Raw genomic sequence first — 16,525 nt, 5'->3', positions numbered from 1 at the left:
GATATTATGCTTAGAACAAAGAAGAAAGTTATGATAAAATTATGATTAAAAAAAACTCTTATTTTTTAGATAATTTATCCAACCTAAAAATAACTATAATGTTTTGAATTTCTTTGCAATGTTGTAAATATATTGTTGAACTTCTTACTAAATCAAATATGGTTGCTAAACTAATCAATCAAATATTATATGAATCTAGTTCTCACTCCTCAATGACAGATTATGTAAGCTTGGCTTTGCTGATAACAAAGTTGATATTTTGCTGTTTATTCAATGAAAGAATGGTGTTCTTTTTGTCATTCTGATTTATGTTGATGATATTCTAATTACATGTTCTTCCATCTTTTTCATATAACATCTCATTCGAGAATTGCACTTTACACTTGTTGTCAAGGACCTTTGTAATCTAGTTATTTTATGGGTATTGAGATGTTATGTAACAACGATGGTATGCATTTACCTCAACGAAAATACATCATTGAACTTCTTACTAAAACAAATATGGCTGTATCCAAACCTTGTACTAGCCTCATGTCCACTACATGCTACATTACCACAACTAAAGTGGTTTCACATTTAGATCCACGTATGTACATACAAGTTGTTGGAAACTTGTAATATCTGGCTTTCATAAGATCTGACATTTCCTTCTCGCTTCACAAGGCCAGCAAGTTCATGCACAACTTATTAGATATGCATTAGCAAGCTCTTAAGAGAATATTATGATATCTTAAATATATAATCTCAACTGTCTTTTATTTTAAAAAATTATCATCATTTAATTTTCAAGCATTTTCAGATCTTGACTACGATGATCGTTGATCAATGGGTTCATATTGTTTTTTCAAGGGCATAATTCTTATCTTTTGTCGTTGTAAGTAACAATTTAGAGTTGTTAGAAGTAGTATACAAGTTAAATATAAATCGTTTACCGATACAACCTCTAAAATTAAATGGTTGCAATATATCTTAAGAGATATTGATCTTATATCACATCAATCACTTGTTTTATGGTATGATAGTATTAAAGTGATATATTTGATTAATTAATTTTATATTTCATGCACATACTAATCATATCAAGATAGACTTTCATTATACTATGCACCATGTACGCCTGTCACTCTCGCGGTGCCTTACCTGTTCACTGGGCTTGCAGGATGTTCAGTGGGCCGTGGGGATTAGTCGTGGTGCGCGTAAGCTGGCCCGGACACCCCACGTAAATCAAAAAAAAAAAAAAAGATAGACTTTCATTACATACATGACCAAGTTAAAAAAAAACTGAACTTATTGTTCAATCCATATCAAGTAAAGATTAACTAGCCGATTCCTTGGCTAAACTAATGAGCCCTGTGCTTTTCAACTGGCCTTAACCAATCTAAATGCTCACTAACTATTTTTCCAATTAAAAGGGCATATAGAGGATATCGTTGAGTTGGAAACCAAGTTAGTAACACAAACTCTTAGCTGCTAACAACCAAATATGCAGCAGGAGAAGATTAAGGAAGATAAAAGAAAATGATATGTTAATCATTATCTAAAAAATTTAAAGCCGTATAGTTTAGCTATTATAGTGTATTAGAATTCTACAAAGAACTATCCTTCGTGGTGATATGGTGATACACTGTATTTTCAACACAATTGTAATTTTTTTTTTGTGATTCTATTATTATTATCTTATAAAGATTATAAATGTACTCATTATAGCACCGAGAAAACAAAAAATCCCGCCCGACTGGATACCATACGAGGACATTAGTACCTTTGTCTCCCAAGAGTCTTAATATCTACAAGTGGTGAAACGAGTACCATAAGAAAAATGAAGATATACAATCTTTTTGACGAGTACACCACTCCAATCCCACACTGCACATTGCTCCACCTTTTCTCCTCTTCTTTCATTCTTTCTTTACTTTACCTGCACACATTCAACCAAGTTTATTTTTGCTACATTGTAAGCAAAATTAGATAATTCATGGAGTCCATTTGGGTTTTTTTTTAAAAAAAAAACTAAGTGATGCAGTGTATATATATACATACATATATTTACACACATATATATATATATATTACAAGAGACATTCTCAATCCTTGATGCTTTAATCAAGAAATGATTTGCATAATTAGAATAAAGATATGTTTTTGAGTACCGACAGTGTGACAGTTCTAGAAGTCGTGTAACGGGGATGGTATGTGCACCCCTCTTACCATGTTTCTCCCCTTCATATCCACTCAATGTTCTTTCCTTGAAAATCTTACCAAAAGCGATTATAAAAAGGGGACCCATCCGGGAAAACCAAACAACAAAGTGGGGAGCGATCCTTGGATCCACACGACATCAGATCAGTCGCACGTGAAAACGCGTCTCCCTGTCTTAAAACCGCGTCACTTCCTCACCCGCCCTTCCATTTTATTCGCCATTTGTATTATCTTATTTCATTAAAATATAAACTCCATAAATTATATATCTTCTCAATAGCTCGCCCATTTTTATTTTATAATCCTCTGCAAACCTAAGAAACACGTCTGTCCGTGCATGTTAATCCCATTCCAAGAAAACTCACACAATTTAATTGTTAATTATTCATCTTTATAGCCCTCTCATGAAGATGAAACACTCAATACTCATATAACAGTATCAATTGTTTTTTTTTTTAAATGATCATGATATTTTCGGATATTAGTTATGCATTAATCAAGGTTAATCTTCTTAAAATATAAATTATATACCAACATAACATATTTAGAGAATAAGTTATTATTTCATATATTGGTATGATAAAATATCACAAGGGAATGGATCCTTAAATATTCTCTGGTGATGCTATAACTTAATTTCTTACTATAATTTATTAATTGTTTTTTTGTTTGTGTGTTAGAAAAACACGTGATCAGTTCCCATGTCATTCTAAATGGATGCAATGTAACATAAAATAATCCAAACAAACCATCCTTTGATTAATGGCTGAAATAGGAAAAAACAAATAGAGAATCAATAAAATATATATATAAAAAAACCCTTGTATTTCGGGTGGTTTATGTAGAAGAAAAAAACTCACTTCAGATCCAGGTGGATCTTGTGCAAGGATCGAGCGGGTTAATCTTAGATCTAGGAAGGTTAATAAGATATAATCTTAATTAGTTTCTTGAAGAGAAATAAACAATCTCTTTATTATATTTGAATTAAATTATGAATCAATTTAAATTATATGAATTAGATCACGGCTTAACCTACCAGACCGGCTGGGTTAAAATAACCTTGCCAAAGGGCCGCCGAAAAAATCAAATCATGTAATGTAGGCTCTCTCGTGCATGTAACTCACAGTCACATTAACAGGCCATACAGATTGGATATAGACATAGCACATGAACATACACGCGTGTATCTTCCAAGATTTAACTGTATCTTTGCAAATTTCCAAAGCATTAATCCTTGTTTCAAGCTTCCTAGCTAGCTGCTTCTGTTTCTTACATTCTTTTCTTGAGGAATCTATGCATCTGTTTTTGGTTCCAGCCATGTGCTGATTTTTTTTCCGGATCAATCCGAGTTTATTATACTAATATTATTGTGTTTTTCAGTAAGTGGGTTGATTGATTTGAGATATTTAGAGAGTTAAGGATCCCCTTTAGGACATTAAGCTTAGCTTGAGTGGCTAGTGAGAAATGGAGAGGCAGAGAGTGATGGAAAGAGGAGAGAAGGCAGGCGTGTCAAGTTCATCCAATGGTGGAGGTGAAGTTGATGTTGTGGTGGAAATGATGGATGTGATTGAGGCCGTTGGATTGTATGCGGGGTACAGGAGGACACAAAGAAAGGAGTGCTTGAACTTGGTGAGGAGATTGAAGCTGCTACTTCCTCTTTTGGAGGAGATAAAAGAGATTGGTAATCATAAATTGGTTTCTAGTGAGGGTTTGAAAACTAGTTTGGATAATTTAAAGAAGGCCCTTTTGGGTGCTAAGAAGTTGTTGAAGAAATGTAGCTGTGGAAGCAAGATTTATCTGGTCAGTGTTCGTTTTTGTCTTTGCTATTCTTTTCTCTCTCTTGGTTTTTCCTAGTGGGTTTGTGTTTCTTGTTGTGGGTGATCAAGAAGTGTTTATGGATTGTGTTTAACTCAATTAGGCAATGGAGAGTGAAGCAGTGATGAGTAGCTTTCATGCAGTATATGAAAAATTAAATCTGGCTTTGGATGATTTGCCCTATGATGAGCTAGGGATCTCAGTTGAAGTTAAAGAGCAAGTAAGTCTTCTTCTCCTTCTTGTCTTTTATTTCCCTTTTTCCTTGGTGTTGCTTGAGGATTCTGGAGTAATTAGTCAAGTCCCCATCTGGTTAGGGCTCCAGTTCAGATAAAGATTTGGCAGAATATGGTCATGGTTTCTTTTTTCACAGTGCTAAATCTTGTCACATACTTCAAATTTTGTGATTGAACCTGAGATGGGAAGTTAGGAATGCTCAAAATTTAGTTCTCCCATCTGTCATTTCATTTTTGATGTCAAAAAGGAAAAGGAAGGGTACATATTTATGGAGCACTGGCCTTTTGGCACATATTCGATTGTGAAAAAATCGTTGTAAATCGAGCTTTGGCACCGAGTTATGCAGAGTAATATTGCACGAGTCTAGTAGCCTCCTTTGACTGAAGATGGGGTGAACAACCGATTTTGTTCGCCTCTTCCGAAGGAGTCATGATGATTTACTAACAGATTGATTTTAACGATGTCCTTGCATAGGCATGCCATGTTGTTTATGTAAAATATCATCTAGTCTCATGTCCATTTCTCGATCGTGCGTTTGTGACAGTTGCTAACGGTTCTGTTTCAACGCATTATCAGAAGTTGTAGCGTGAATTGTCTGTTATGTTGCCAAACGTTATAACCGCTTTCATCTTTCACATAACAATGCAGATGTTGTGATTCAAGGAGTAGAAACTTTTCGTAGAAAATTGGACTTATGTTATTGATAATTGGGAAATACATTTTGAGCTCTTAGTTGAAATTCTAATTGAATCACATCTCCGGTTTTACATGTGTGATTGTGCTATTGATATGATTCAGGTTGAGCTAACACGGATGCAACTTAAAAGAGCAAAGAAGCGATCCGACACCCAGGATATAGAACTGGCAATGGATATGATGGTTGTATTTTCTAAAAAGGATGACCGAAATGCAGATAGTGCAATCCTAGAGAGACTGGCCATCAAGTTAGAGCTGCATGCTATTCCAGACTTGAAAGCAGAAGAAATAGCAGTCAGGAAACTAGTTAAAGAGAGAGGGGTTCAGAACGCTGAAAGCATCCAGCAAATTAATGACCTTTTGGGAAAATTCAAACACATTGCTGGGGTTGATGAAACCATTGTTCTTGATGGCCCTTTTTCTTCGAAAAGCCTTCAAAGGTGTCGGTCTTTGCTTATCCCTCATGAATTCCTATGTCCAATTACTCTGGAGATCATGGCGGATCCGGTCATTGTGGCAACTGGACAGGTAATCTCACATTAAACGACTAGAATCCTTTTGATCAGGCATGACACAGTTGAATAGACAAGTTTTTTAAGAAAGTTTTAATGTTACAGAAACTGAGGTAGAAATTTTAAATATCCCAGTTACTATTCTATGGAAGCTGAACCAGATTTTTCTTTTGTTTTAAAAGACTTATGAAAGAGAGAGCATACAGAAGTGGCTAAATTCTAATCATCGAACCTGCCCGAAGACTGGTCAAACTTTGGGTCATTTGTCTCTAGCATCGAATTTTGCACTCAGGAATCTTATACAGGAATGGTGTGAGAAAAATAATTATGAACTACCCAAGAAGGATTCTTGTTTAGGCTCTGATGGCGTTTCTGCTGAGCTTAAAGAGGAAATCTCTTCCTTGGTTCAAAATCTGTCCTCCTGTGAGTTTGAAGTGCGACGAGAGGCCATCAAGAAGATCCGAATGCTTGCAAAGGAGAACCCAGACAACAGAATTTTGATTGCCAACTATGGAGGGATTCCTCCGTTGGTTCAGCTCTTGTCCTATCAAGATCCCAACATTCAAGAACATACTGTAACAGCTCTTTTGAACTTGTCAATTGATGAAACAAACAAAATACTTGTAGCCAGAGAGGGAGCAATTCCAGCTATAGTTGAAATTTTGCAGCATGGAACAAATGAAGCTAGAGAAAACTCTGCTGCAGCTTTGTTTAGCTTATCAATGCTTGATGAGAACAAAGTTCTAATTGGAGCTTCGAATGGAATCCGTCCCTTGGTACACCTTTTGCAGAATGGGACTATACGAGGTAAAAAGGATGCTGCAACTGCACTCTTCAACTTGTCTTTGAACCAAGCCAACAAGTCCAGGGCCATTAAAGCAGGTGTCATACCAGCACTGCTCCATTTGCTCGAGGAGAAAAACCTTGCCATGATCGACGAAGCCCTCTCCATATTTTTACTCCTTGCATCACATCCTGAAGGGAGAAATGAAATCGGAAAACTATCTTTCATCAAAACCCTTGTTGAGATCATAAGAAACGGGACTCCCAAGAACAAGGAATGCGCCCTATCGGTCCTTCTTCAGCTGGGGCTGCACAATTCATCCATCATCTTAGCAGCACTTCAGTATGGTGTGTATGAACATTTGGTAGAGCTTACAAAAAGTGGAACCAACAGGGCTCAAAGGAAAGCAAATTCTATATTACAGCATATGAGTAAGTACGGACACATTCCTTGAAATTCTTGCACCAAATTAGCAGATTGATCATATCTATCTTCCTATAGAGAGATGCCTGTTTGTGTGTATGAGGGTATATAGCACAACCTTTTTCTGTGTGTCCAGCAGGACCAGCACCCAATATGTTTTTTTTTTTTTGCACCATTATATAGGACTGTGTATGTACTGTGAATACACCAGCGTAAGAAATTCTTACAATTCTGGTGATGATAGAAATGTTTATAAAAGGCTGCCAAAAGCAAATAAATGGCTGGCCATCTAGTAATTTTAACAAAGCTTTTTTATCAGACAAACGAGAGACAACTCGTTTGATACTTGTTTGCTGATTCAGTTGATGTCTGGCTAATCTATAAATTAATTATATAACCCGTGCTACGCTGTCACTAGGATTCTAGGTTAATCTTTTAACGTAAGATAAAAAAAAATGCTGATATTATGGATACATGCATACCCATGCCTGTCAAAATATTTAGAACAGACTATAAAATCTCAAAATCCTAATACAGAAAGGAATTCATATTCCTGCTTTAATTGGGCTAAACTCTGCCGGCTGTGTACTCTCTTCTCTGTATATTTGCATACATAACTGGTCTCGTATATTATTTTTCTCCAAAGAAATCTCTCATTAATCCCTATAAAGAATTCGGCATTCAATAGTTACCTCTTCTTTTTGGTGATAAATTATCATTCATTAGTAGAAGACGGCTCCATGCAAGCTAGAAGAAGGTTACTCCTCAAAAGAAGCTACCAGGCTAATGGCTCTTCATCAAGAAGAAGCTCTGATAGCTGTCGCAGACAACGTTACTCCTCAAGTTCCATGGCTATAATGGCTCCTGATCCAGAAGAAGACTGTAAAGAATTACACTCCTTTGATCTTCTTATTGAAGCTTCCAACCCTTATTCAAATTTGGATAATTCAAATATAGTATTAGAGCAAATCTATTCTTGTGAGTACTGTTCTTTTATATGTAAGAAAACGCACATCAAATTTATTATCAAATCCATAAATCATAGTATAAAAAAGAAGGAAAAAAAGATGCCATCTGCTATATGATTATGATCAACTCAACTACTTTATAATAAATTTGGCCAAATCAACTCCTTCACTTCTAATTTTGATAAGTATACTATAAACTCCTCCTTCTATCATCTTCGTTTAGGTCGACTAAAATCCATCAATTTACTGAAATGATCAAACTTAAACGAAGATAACAGATCAAAAGGTTTACACATGACAGAATTAGGAGTAGAGGGATTGCTTCGGTTAGATTTATTGTAAAGATGGATTGATATCATCAAAAGCATATAGTAAATATTGATTTGATTTTCGAGTTATCCCAGTAATCATTATCTAGATGGATATTTTACGCGACTATTTTCTGTTCACCATATCGGAAAAAAAGAAGAAGTAAACTACTATCAAAGTTTCCAATGAATCATTATTTAGACCCGATTAATTATAAGTCAAAATAAAAACCAAATTATATTTATAAATCCCGGCCCAATAATGTCATGATTTAAGATAAGAATTTAACATCATAAATCTTAAAATCATTAAAAAACTTATATTATTATTAATTTTAAAATTTATAAAATTAATTGAGATGTGCACAAATTAACTCTAATATTTATATTAATAAAAAAATTAAAAATTTAATATATTAATCTAAATTGATTTGAATTGTTGTTTAAAAATTTATGTTTTTAAAAAAATTAAGATTGTGTAGTTAATTATATAAGTTTTAACATGGTTAATTAGATTATTAATTTATCAAGTTAACTTTAACCTGATTTGGGTGTGTGGTATGGAGGCGTAGTTAATTTATTTTGATGAGATTTACATAAAAATAATAATATGTATTTCTTGCTTTTATAAGATGTCATTTATACTTTAAAAAAATTAAAAAATTGTATTTTTTTTTTTAAAAAAACACCAATCTCCAAGCTAAACACACATTTAGCAGAAAACCCTACCCTTACCAAGTATCGGGCGGGTCGATAGACCATGCGAGCCGGATTTTATTAAACGGAATGAAGCCCCTTCGTAGCAGCAATAAAGCAAATACGTATGTGTATATACTTACATAGTAAACTTCCTGCGAAAGAAAAGAACATTCTACATTTATTATATATAAAAAAAAACCCCATAGAAACTCGAAACCCTCGACCGCCCCATCTTTCTCTCTGCCCTTCCCAATTTACTTTGATTTCAATTGCTCTGATTTCCAATTCCTCTTTGATTTCTCTTACTTCGATCTCACATTTCCACAGAAACGGAATCGCACTCTTTCTTTTGTTAAAAGAAAATTAATTGATTGATTGTAGGGTTAGGGTTTTTGATTGATTATTCTGTATAATAATAATATGGGAGCTGCTGGCGATTCGAGCGAGTCAAAAGTGATTAATGAACAGCAAGGGCAAGGAGAGGAGGGTGCTGTGGTGATTAATATTCGGTGCTCTAATGGCACAAAATTTACTGTGAGGACGAGCGTGGAATCAACGGTTGGGGTTTTCAAATCTCTATTGGCTCAAAATTGTGATGTCCCACCTGATCAGCAGAGGTTGATTTATAAAGGTCGGATTTTGAAGGATGACCAGACCCTTCATAGCTATGGTGAGTTCATTTCTTTCTTGTATTATCGTTTTTTTTTGTTTTATATATTTTTGAGTGAGAAATGGGACTCTTAGCAATTGTTGGGTCTGATAATGAATGGGCAAGAATTTTGGAAAGAAAAAGGTAGGATTTTACGTCCTTGTGTGGTTGATTTACATTAAAAGGTGAAAGAAAAGAAAAATGCGGCAGTGCTTCTATCTGTTTAATGGCTTGATGATGATGATGATAAGAGCCTCCTATTGATTGATTTTCTTGATTAGAAAATTAAAGATTTGGTTATTTTTATTTTCTGACAGATAATTTTTCTATGATGAATTGAAAGATGTAGTTATTAAAGTAGTGAACATCCTAATGCAACTGCTTCTCCATATCCTAGGGTTGACGATTGAATTGTTTGTTCTTTACTTTTGCTGAAGGTCTGCAAGCTGATCACACCATTCATATGGTTCGTGGTTTTTCCCCTGCTCCATCAGCTCCTGCTCCTGCTCCTGTCGCTGCTGCTAACCCTGAAATTCCTGATACTACAACAGGGGTTACACGGGGTGTTGGTTCCAATGAAGGTAGGGCCTTTGGACTTGGGGGTGCTGGTATTGGGGCATCTTTGTTCCCTGGACTTGGCTCGGTAGGTGGTGGCAGCCCATCTGCTCTATTTGGAGATGGGCTTCCTGAATTGGAACAAGTACAGCAACGGCTGACTCAGAATCCCGACATGATGAGGGAAATAATGAATACACCTGCTATGCAGAGCCTGATGAATAACCCTGAGCTAATACGGTCCATGATGATGAGCAATCCTCAGATGCGTGAGATTATGGACCGAAACCCTGAGCTTGCACATGTTCTTAATGATCCAAGCATTCTTAGACAGACATTAGAATCTGCTAGAAACCCTGAGCTCATGCGTGAGATGATGCGACACACTGATAGGGCTATGAGTAATATTGAATCAACTCCTGAAGGATTTAACATGCTCCGGAGAATGTATGAAAATGTTCAAGAACCATTTTTAAATGCCACAACAATGGGTGGAAATGCTGGTAATGATTTGGGTTCAAATCCATTTGCAACCCTATTGGGGAACCAAGGTGGGACTCAAGTCAGGGATGCTTCAAACAACCCTTCAGCCACTGGTTCTGAAACAACCACAGGGCTTGCTGCTCCTAATACAAACCCTCTGCCCAACCCTTGGAACAATGCTGCCGGTGAGCTTCACACCTCTTTGCTTCTGGAAAATCATTTAGTATCTTTTTTTTGCTCAAAAGCCATACTCTGAGATCCAATTCAGGAAGTTCTAACAGAGAAATGATAATCATATGTAGATGCCTGCGAAACTTTTAGGTTGAGAAACGTAGTTCCTTGTCTCCAGGAATTCTTGCTCTTGCACTTTTATTTAGTTGAACTTGAATATCTTGAATTGTACTTTGCTGGAAGAAACTCTTGTAAAGTTACTGTTTTTAAATGATAATTGAATTATTCTTGATGTTTAAAATGGTGAATTTCTAGGAGGAACCCAGACAAACTCTACTGCGAGGCCAAATCCTGCTGGGAGGGCACCAGGTCTTGGTGGTTTGGGTCTGGGAGGGCTTGGTCTCCCAGGAATGGACAATTTGTTCAATAGCATGCCTGATTCGAATCAAATGACTCAATTGTTGCAAAATCCAGCTGTATCACAGATGATGCAAAGCCTACTCTCCAATCCTGAATATATGAACCAGGTACTATTGTTACCGAAAGGGTTTTAGCTTACATGGTATTCATTGTCTGGGTTCAGTTTTGACAATTTGCTTTTGAATTTTAGATGCTCAACTTTAATCCCCAACTACGTGGCATGGTTGATTCAAATCCGCAGTTGAGAGAGATGATGCAAAATCCTGAGCTTCTTCGCCAATTAACTTCTCCTGAAACAATGCAGGTATGCTACTTTGAGCAGTCCAAACATGGAATAACCCCCCCTTCTCTCTCTCTCTCTATATATATATAATGTGATAGTTGCTGCATTAGGTTAAATTTGTTTTCTACCTTTGACCCTTTGTTACTCTATTTGCAACAGCAAATGCTAGCTCTACAACAGTCACTTATTCCGCAGCTCCGACAGCAGGCTACTCAGTAAGCAAGGATATTTGTTTTTGGTTATTTTCCATGGCTGAAATCTTAGTTGCCTATAATTATATTAGTGTTGAGATCATTAAAGGACCTGTATTTTATGCTTCCATTGCACGACAAAATCAGATCTCTATTTAGTCATTGCTTACCCTGTATTTGCTCACTTTCAGGGAATCAGCACAGCCTGGCGCCCCTACAGGTACCCAAGGAAGCAAGAAATCTAGTGAATGCATTTAGAATTTTCTTAAGATTTTCATGAGCGCTTCTATGACCTTGGCAGATGTGTCTGTTTTCCCTATGAAGATTATGCTAAAGTTTTCTTGAATTAACAGGAACACCTAATAATACTGGGCTGGACTTGTTGATGAACATGTTTGGTGGTCTTGGAGCAGGCAGCTTATTAGTACCTAACCAACCCAATGGTTAGTTTCTTTCCACCTTTTTTCTCTTCATGTAATATTACCTCATGGCAATTACTCAACTTCACTGAAATTTTTGTTGCTTTTGTAGTACCCCCAGAAGAACTTTATGCAACTCAATTATCACAACTACAAGAAATGGGTTTCTTTGATACCCAAGAGAATATCAGGGCATTGCGGGCTACAGCTGGAAATGTACATGCAGCAGTAGAGCGACTTCTGGGGAATCTTGGCCAATGAGTTGTTTTTGAAAGCAAAACCTTGGGAAAGAAGGGATCTTTCTGAGCAAGGGTTCATATTTTTCCATGTTTAAGGTCTCTGAAAACCGACTATAGCAGAATTGCCGCTGCTAGGACACAAAAGTAGAAAAAAAAATAAAAAAAATGTATAAATTGGTATTCTTTCATATGGCAACTGCATTTGATCCTTCTTTTCTTCGCTTCCCTCTTCTTCAGTTTCTTGGAAACCTCCTTTCTCTATGTAGAAAATTTTATTAATGATCGACAGTGGATGTATTTTACAGCTCAAATTACTTGGTTGGTTTATGATCCTTTTCATTTGGCCATTAAGAGTACCATTGTTGGATAAACTGTGAGATGATCTTTTTCCTCCAATTTTTTAGATTTTGTTGATGTTTATCTTTTCTCTTTTGTCAAGCCATGCCATAACTTGCTTGCTTTGAAAGCTTTGGGGGTAAGTTAAGTGCATTCTAGAGCTGTGCCTTAGTAGATTCCATGAGGTGGCCCGTCTGGTGCATGCCTAGCCTCCTCGTAGTTAACTTGTGGTAAATAATGTTGATGTACAAGCTTAAACCCGTGGCCGTGGGCTTGTGCAAAGTAGAATGCTTTGTAGCCGAAGTTAATCAGATGTCCAAACTTCACAAGCTTTGAAACGGGTAGACCCGTGACAAGGTCTAGAGAAAAGGGGCAGCCTATATTTTCTTGAAATAAGGAGGGATAGCTGGGGGCATTTCAAAGCTAAATACCTCATCAAGGTTTTGTGTTGGCAATAATACTCTCTGCTATGCGGCTGGTGGAACATTAACACTTGGACATTGAACTTGAACGAGGGTGAGCCATACCAGGAAATTAAGAGCAGCCGGAGTTGGCATTCCTTCAAGAGTCAACTGTAAAACTCAGCACGGGAAACAAGAGGAGTGTTATCAAATACTCATCCAATAGGGAGTATTATCGTATATGATTACTATGGAAGCAGAAGCAATTTGAGGCACCCTACTGGATTTTCCATTTCAAGATTCAAGAATCAAGACTCATGACATAAAAATTCAGTTGCTAAAACAGAGTCTAATAAAAAAGGCCAATGCTCCTTCACCTCACTAGCTCTAATCTTGATTTTTTAATCCTCATTATTCTATATTCCTTTATTGTTAAATATCAAAATATATCTAATAGTAAATGCCACAAGTCTCAATTTACACTTCTTATAGGGAAAAAACATCATGTGAATGTGTCTTACATTGGAAATGTGTACAAATCCTTGACAAGTCCCCATAATAAACAGATTAATCAAGAAAAAGAATAGAAAAACAACTTTATAGCACAAACTAATCACCTTTTAGGTTGTTTTTCGGTCCCACTAAAAGGCTCTTAAGAGGAAGTGCTGGACCAAATTCTAAAACCTGGAGTAACTTCGGGGTACTTTGTGGAAAAAAAAGAGAACTCAAAGTCGGGACAAAACATAAATAGCCAGACCTTCTGTGGTTAAAATGAGATACTAAGAAGTTAGAGAGCTAAATAATAAATCTCTTAACTATTTTTTTAGAGCCAAAGCTTCTTTGGCTTTTGAAACCCCTCTCTTTCTGTCTTTCACTCGCTTTCTCACACTGCGTTTCGATGAGCTAAGGTAATAATGCCTTCCCCTCTCTGCTTTGAATTCCAAATTTCCTCTAACCCCTTTTCTCCTTAGTATATTACTCTTAATCTCTCATTTATTTGCTTTCTGTGAAGTTTTTTTGTTTTTGGAGATTAATGGTGAAATTTTAAGTAAAATGGATCAATTTTTGTAACTTCGTGTAGACTAGGTTGTTATTGTAAATTTTGCATTTTTATTTGATGGGTCTTGTTTCTCTAGGTGATAAACAGAACCCATGTTTCAAAATTGCTGTCTTTAATATTCTGAGTTTCTGTTTTTTTTGCCACTTCTGCTTAATTTATCTTAATGTCGCTCAAAGATTAAGGTTTTATGTAAGATGAATAGGAATTATTGAGTTTAATTTGTTATTACCTGTGGGATTCTCTTGATTTGGTTGTTGGGATTGTTGGTGCTGTAATGTTAAGTTATTTTGAGCTCAGCTTTTGCTGATTATGATTAATAAATGCCCTAATTGTGTAATGTGGTTCTTAAGCAGTTGAAATTTCAAGGTGATATGTGTATATAGTTTACTCTAGATAATGAAGATGGATATGTCAATTTCTTTTTTTTTTTCTTTTGAGTTTACTTGATTTGTTAGGATTTACTTGTGAATCTAATGCAAAAGGAAAATGCTGCCTTATGGCTTTGTTGGTAGTAAGTATATTGGATGAGTGTTCAGGAAATGGTCATTCAATCAGAATTAAAAAAGAAAAAGAACTTGTATTTGTTGGATCTGCTTTCATGGGTTTGATGTTCATTGACTTAGTGTTAAGAAATCTGAAGCTTCTGTCCTTTATTTAACTTGCATGGGTGATTTTACTAAACACAATGAATTCTTTCATTGTGTTTGGCTTGTATCATTTATTAGTTTTAGTTTCCAAAGGTTTCTGATCATTAGACTTCTTGTATAGTTAAGTTCTGAATCTCTCACGTTTGTCTTTACTTCAGATGGTTCAACAAACGATAGATTCAAAATTTAGTGAGTATGGGCTCAGCAATACTGATACTAACTTGTCCACACACGATAAGCAATTCCCACTCGTTTTAAAGAAGACAGCATTAAGAGATGTGCAGAATGAAAATAGAATTCCCAAATCTGTTGGAAATTCTCCATTATCAAAGGACAGAGGACAGACTATGAACAGCTTTAAGGTTTCTGGAGCCAAGAGACCATCGTCTGAGGGCCTGATGAACCCTCCAGTTCTCCGATATGAATCTTCATCTAGTGGTGCTCCAAATTCTCATCTTGTTTATGTCCGCAGGAAATCTGAAGCAGAAACAGGCAAGCTTGGTCATCATGAGGAGACTCTTCAACCAAAACCCTCCCAGATAAAGGAGCCAACAGTCTCTTCCTTTCAAGCATTATCACCTATGCCTGTGGCTCCCCCAACAAGTTCATCTGGAAAACCTTCAGTTCCTCTTCCTCTTGGACAGTCTAGCATAAGGTTTGCACCAGCAGAATCTAGTTGTCATCCTGTTGGTTCCACTGCCCCTTCATCTAATCCAATGGCAGAGAAAAATATGCATTGGTAAGAGCGTTATTGTCAATTGCACATGTTGTTGAAGAAATTGGATGAATCTGATCAAGAGGAATATGCCCAGAGTAAGTCTTGGAGTTTCAAATTGAGATAATCTATTTAACCACTGCTAAGCATTGATTTCCTTTCTCTCTCAATGTTTTTTTTCCCCTGCTGCAGAGCTTCGGACAGTTTCCTCAGTTGAGCTTAGCAGACACGCAATTGAGTTGGAAAAGAGATCAATTCAACTTTCACTGGAGGAAGGTAACATGAATTTCTGTTCTTCGTGCCTTTTGTTTTCCTTCGAATGTGTGTATGGTAAGGTAAGGTCAAACACAACCCTCATAAACTGTAATATGGATATGATTAGGGGAGTCTGCATGTTTGAGGTGGGCTTAATGTGCACCACATGTAAATGAATGTGGCCTGCAGAGGCATTGTATTGCATGAGTTATACAATGAGATTCAAAATGGACAGCAAAATATCTCTAATTTTGAAGACCATTAAATAATTTACCACTTGAACTCGTCACCAGATTGCCAACTATATCTTCTCTAGAGTTTCATTATGCTTTTGTGACTGTCAACTTTTACACTTAATTCCATAATTTACCACAGTTATGCTATTGTAGGACCGTGTGCTTTGCTTTAGTTTCGAGCAAGTTTTCTGCATATCATCATATTATGTTTGTCAGCCATGTCTTCTTCACAGTAACTTCACAAGTTGTAACTGGTGGTGCCATTACCTATTCTGAGGTCCATAACTGTTTCAATTCTACTTTTTCTCGGCACCATTAAAATAGGCATTTGTTGCTACTATGATGTCTGTTCATGCTTGATAAATTCTAGTCACTTTCACGATTTTGAGATTATTGGAGGCTTATTCATCACTCTAATTCATTCCCAATTTTTACAGCAAAGGAGTTGCAACGTGTGGCGATATTAAATGTCTTGGGGAAATCGTTGAAGAATTTTAAAGCACCCTCAGCTCATCAAAGCCAGTCAGAGAAATAAGAGGATGTTGGAATACCTTACTGTGTTATATACTCTTTGACTAAAGAAGGTTGAAAAAAGACCCGTCTGCACTTATTTTGACTCTACTGCAGTGGCTGTCGACATTTGCAGTAATATTGCTCTGGCAGCATCAGCCATACTTTAATCTCTAGCTCCAAAATCTATTCAGTACTGAATTCTAACCGTGTTGTAATATAATGTTTAGTAATGTTCATCGTAATTGTTTGTTTTTGCTTTTCCCCGCCTTCCACTTCCAATCCCAGCTATGTTCTATTCGCAATAAACATACGGG

The 16,525-nt window shown here is 36.3% G+C and overlaps 2 protein-coding genes and 1 pseudogene across 4 annotated transcripts; all 3 read left to right on the top strand.

Annotated features, from left to right (window-relative positions):
* Positions 1 to 3,240: 3,240 nt before the first annotated feature.
* On the top strand, positions 3,241 to 7,759 carry LOC105108322 (U-box domain-containing protein 15-like). 3 transcript variants are annotated; one of them, XM_011002591.1, is made up of 5 exons: positions 3,241 to 3,999; positions 4,118 to 4,234; positions 5,047 to 5,472; positions 5,639 to 6,671; positions 7,396 to 7,759. In XM_011002591.1, exons 1-5 carry the CDS (start codon positions 3,664 to 3,666, stop codon positions 7,746 to 7,748), a joined length of 2,265 nt encoding a protein of 754 aa, XP_011000893.1. In that variant the 5' UTR covers positions 3,241 to 3,663; the 3' UTR covers positions 7,749 to 7,759. The 3 variants fall into 3 exon arrangements, with proteins under 3 accessions (XP_011000893.1, XP_011000892.1, XP_011000894.1); XM_011002590.1 differs by having other exon boundaries at positions 7,393 to 7,759; XM_011002592.1 differs by lacking the exon at positions 7,396 to 7,759 and having other exon boundaries at positions 3,245 to 3,999; positions 5,639 to 7,020.
* Positions 7,760 to 8,792: 1,033 nt separating this feature from the next.
* Positions 8,793 to 12,416, top strand: LOC105108323 (ubiquitin domain-containing protein DSK2b-like). The gene is made up of 8 exons (XM_011002593.1): positions 8,793 to 9,308; positions 9,725 to 10,510; positions 10,812 to 11,023; positions 11,107 to 11,220; positions 11,359 to 11,414; positions 11,582 to 11,610; positions 11,744 to 11,833; positions 11,922 to 12,416. The coding sequence occupies exons 1-8, from the start codon at positions 9,059 to 9,061 to the stop codon at positions 12,068 to 12,070; spliced, it is 1,686 nt and encodes a 561-aa protein (XP_011000895.1). The 5' UTR covers positions 8,793 to 9,058; the 3' UTR covers positions 12,071 to 12,416.
* Positions 12,417 to 13,584: 1,168 nt separating this feature from the next.
* On the top strand, positions 13,585 to 16,471 carry LOC105108324 (uncharacterized; annotated as a pseudogene).
* The last annotated feature ends 54 nt before the right edge of the window (positions 16,472 to 16,525 follow it).

Source organism: Populus euphratica, unplaced genomic scaffold (assembly GCF_000495115.2).
Source record: "Populus euphratica unplaced genomic scaffold, PopEup_1.0 scaffold190.1, whole genome shotgun sequence".
Taxonomy (NCBI): domain Eukaryota; kingdom Viridiplantae; phylum Streptophyta; class Magnoliopsida; order Malpighiales; family Salicaceae; genus Populus; species Populus euphratica.
This window is presented reverse-complemented; position numbering and strand designations above follow the sequence as displayed.

Coding starts and splice junctions, on each gene's coding strand:
- LOC105108322 (XM_011002590.1), top strand. CDS start 3,664: ATGGAGAGGCAGAGAGTGATGGAAAGAGGAGAGAAGGCAGGCGTGTCA. Junction 4,235..5,046: donor CAGTTGAAGTTAAAGAGCAA/GTAAGTCTTCTT, acceptor GATATGATTCAG/GTTGAGCTAACACGGATGCA. Junction 5,473..5,638: donor TCATTGTGGCAACTGGACAG/GTAATCTCACAT, acceptor TTGTTTTAAAAG/ACTTATGAAAGAGAGAGCAT.
- LOC105108323 (XM_011002593.1), top strand. CDS start 9,059: ATGGGAGCTGCTGGCGATTCGAGCGAGTCAAAAGTGATTAATGAACAG. Junction 10,511..10,811: donor CCCTTGGAACAATGCTGCCG/GTGAGCTTCACA, acceptor GTGAATTTCTAG/GAGGAACCCAGACAAACTCT. Junction 11,834..11,921: donor AGTACCTAACCAACCCAATG/GTTAGTTTCTTT, acceptor TTGCTTTTGTAG/TACCCCCAGAAGAACTTTAT.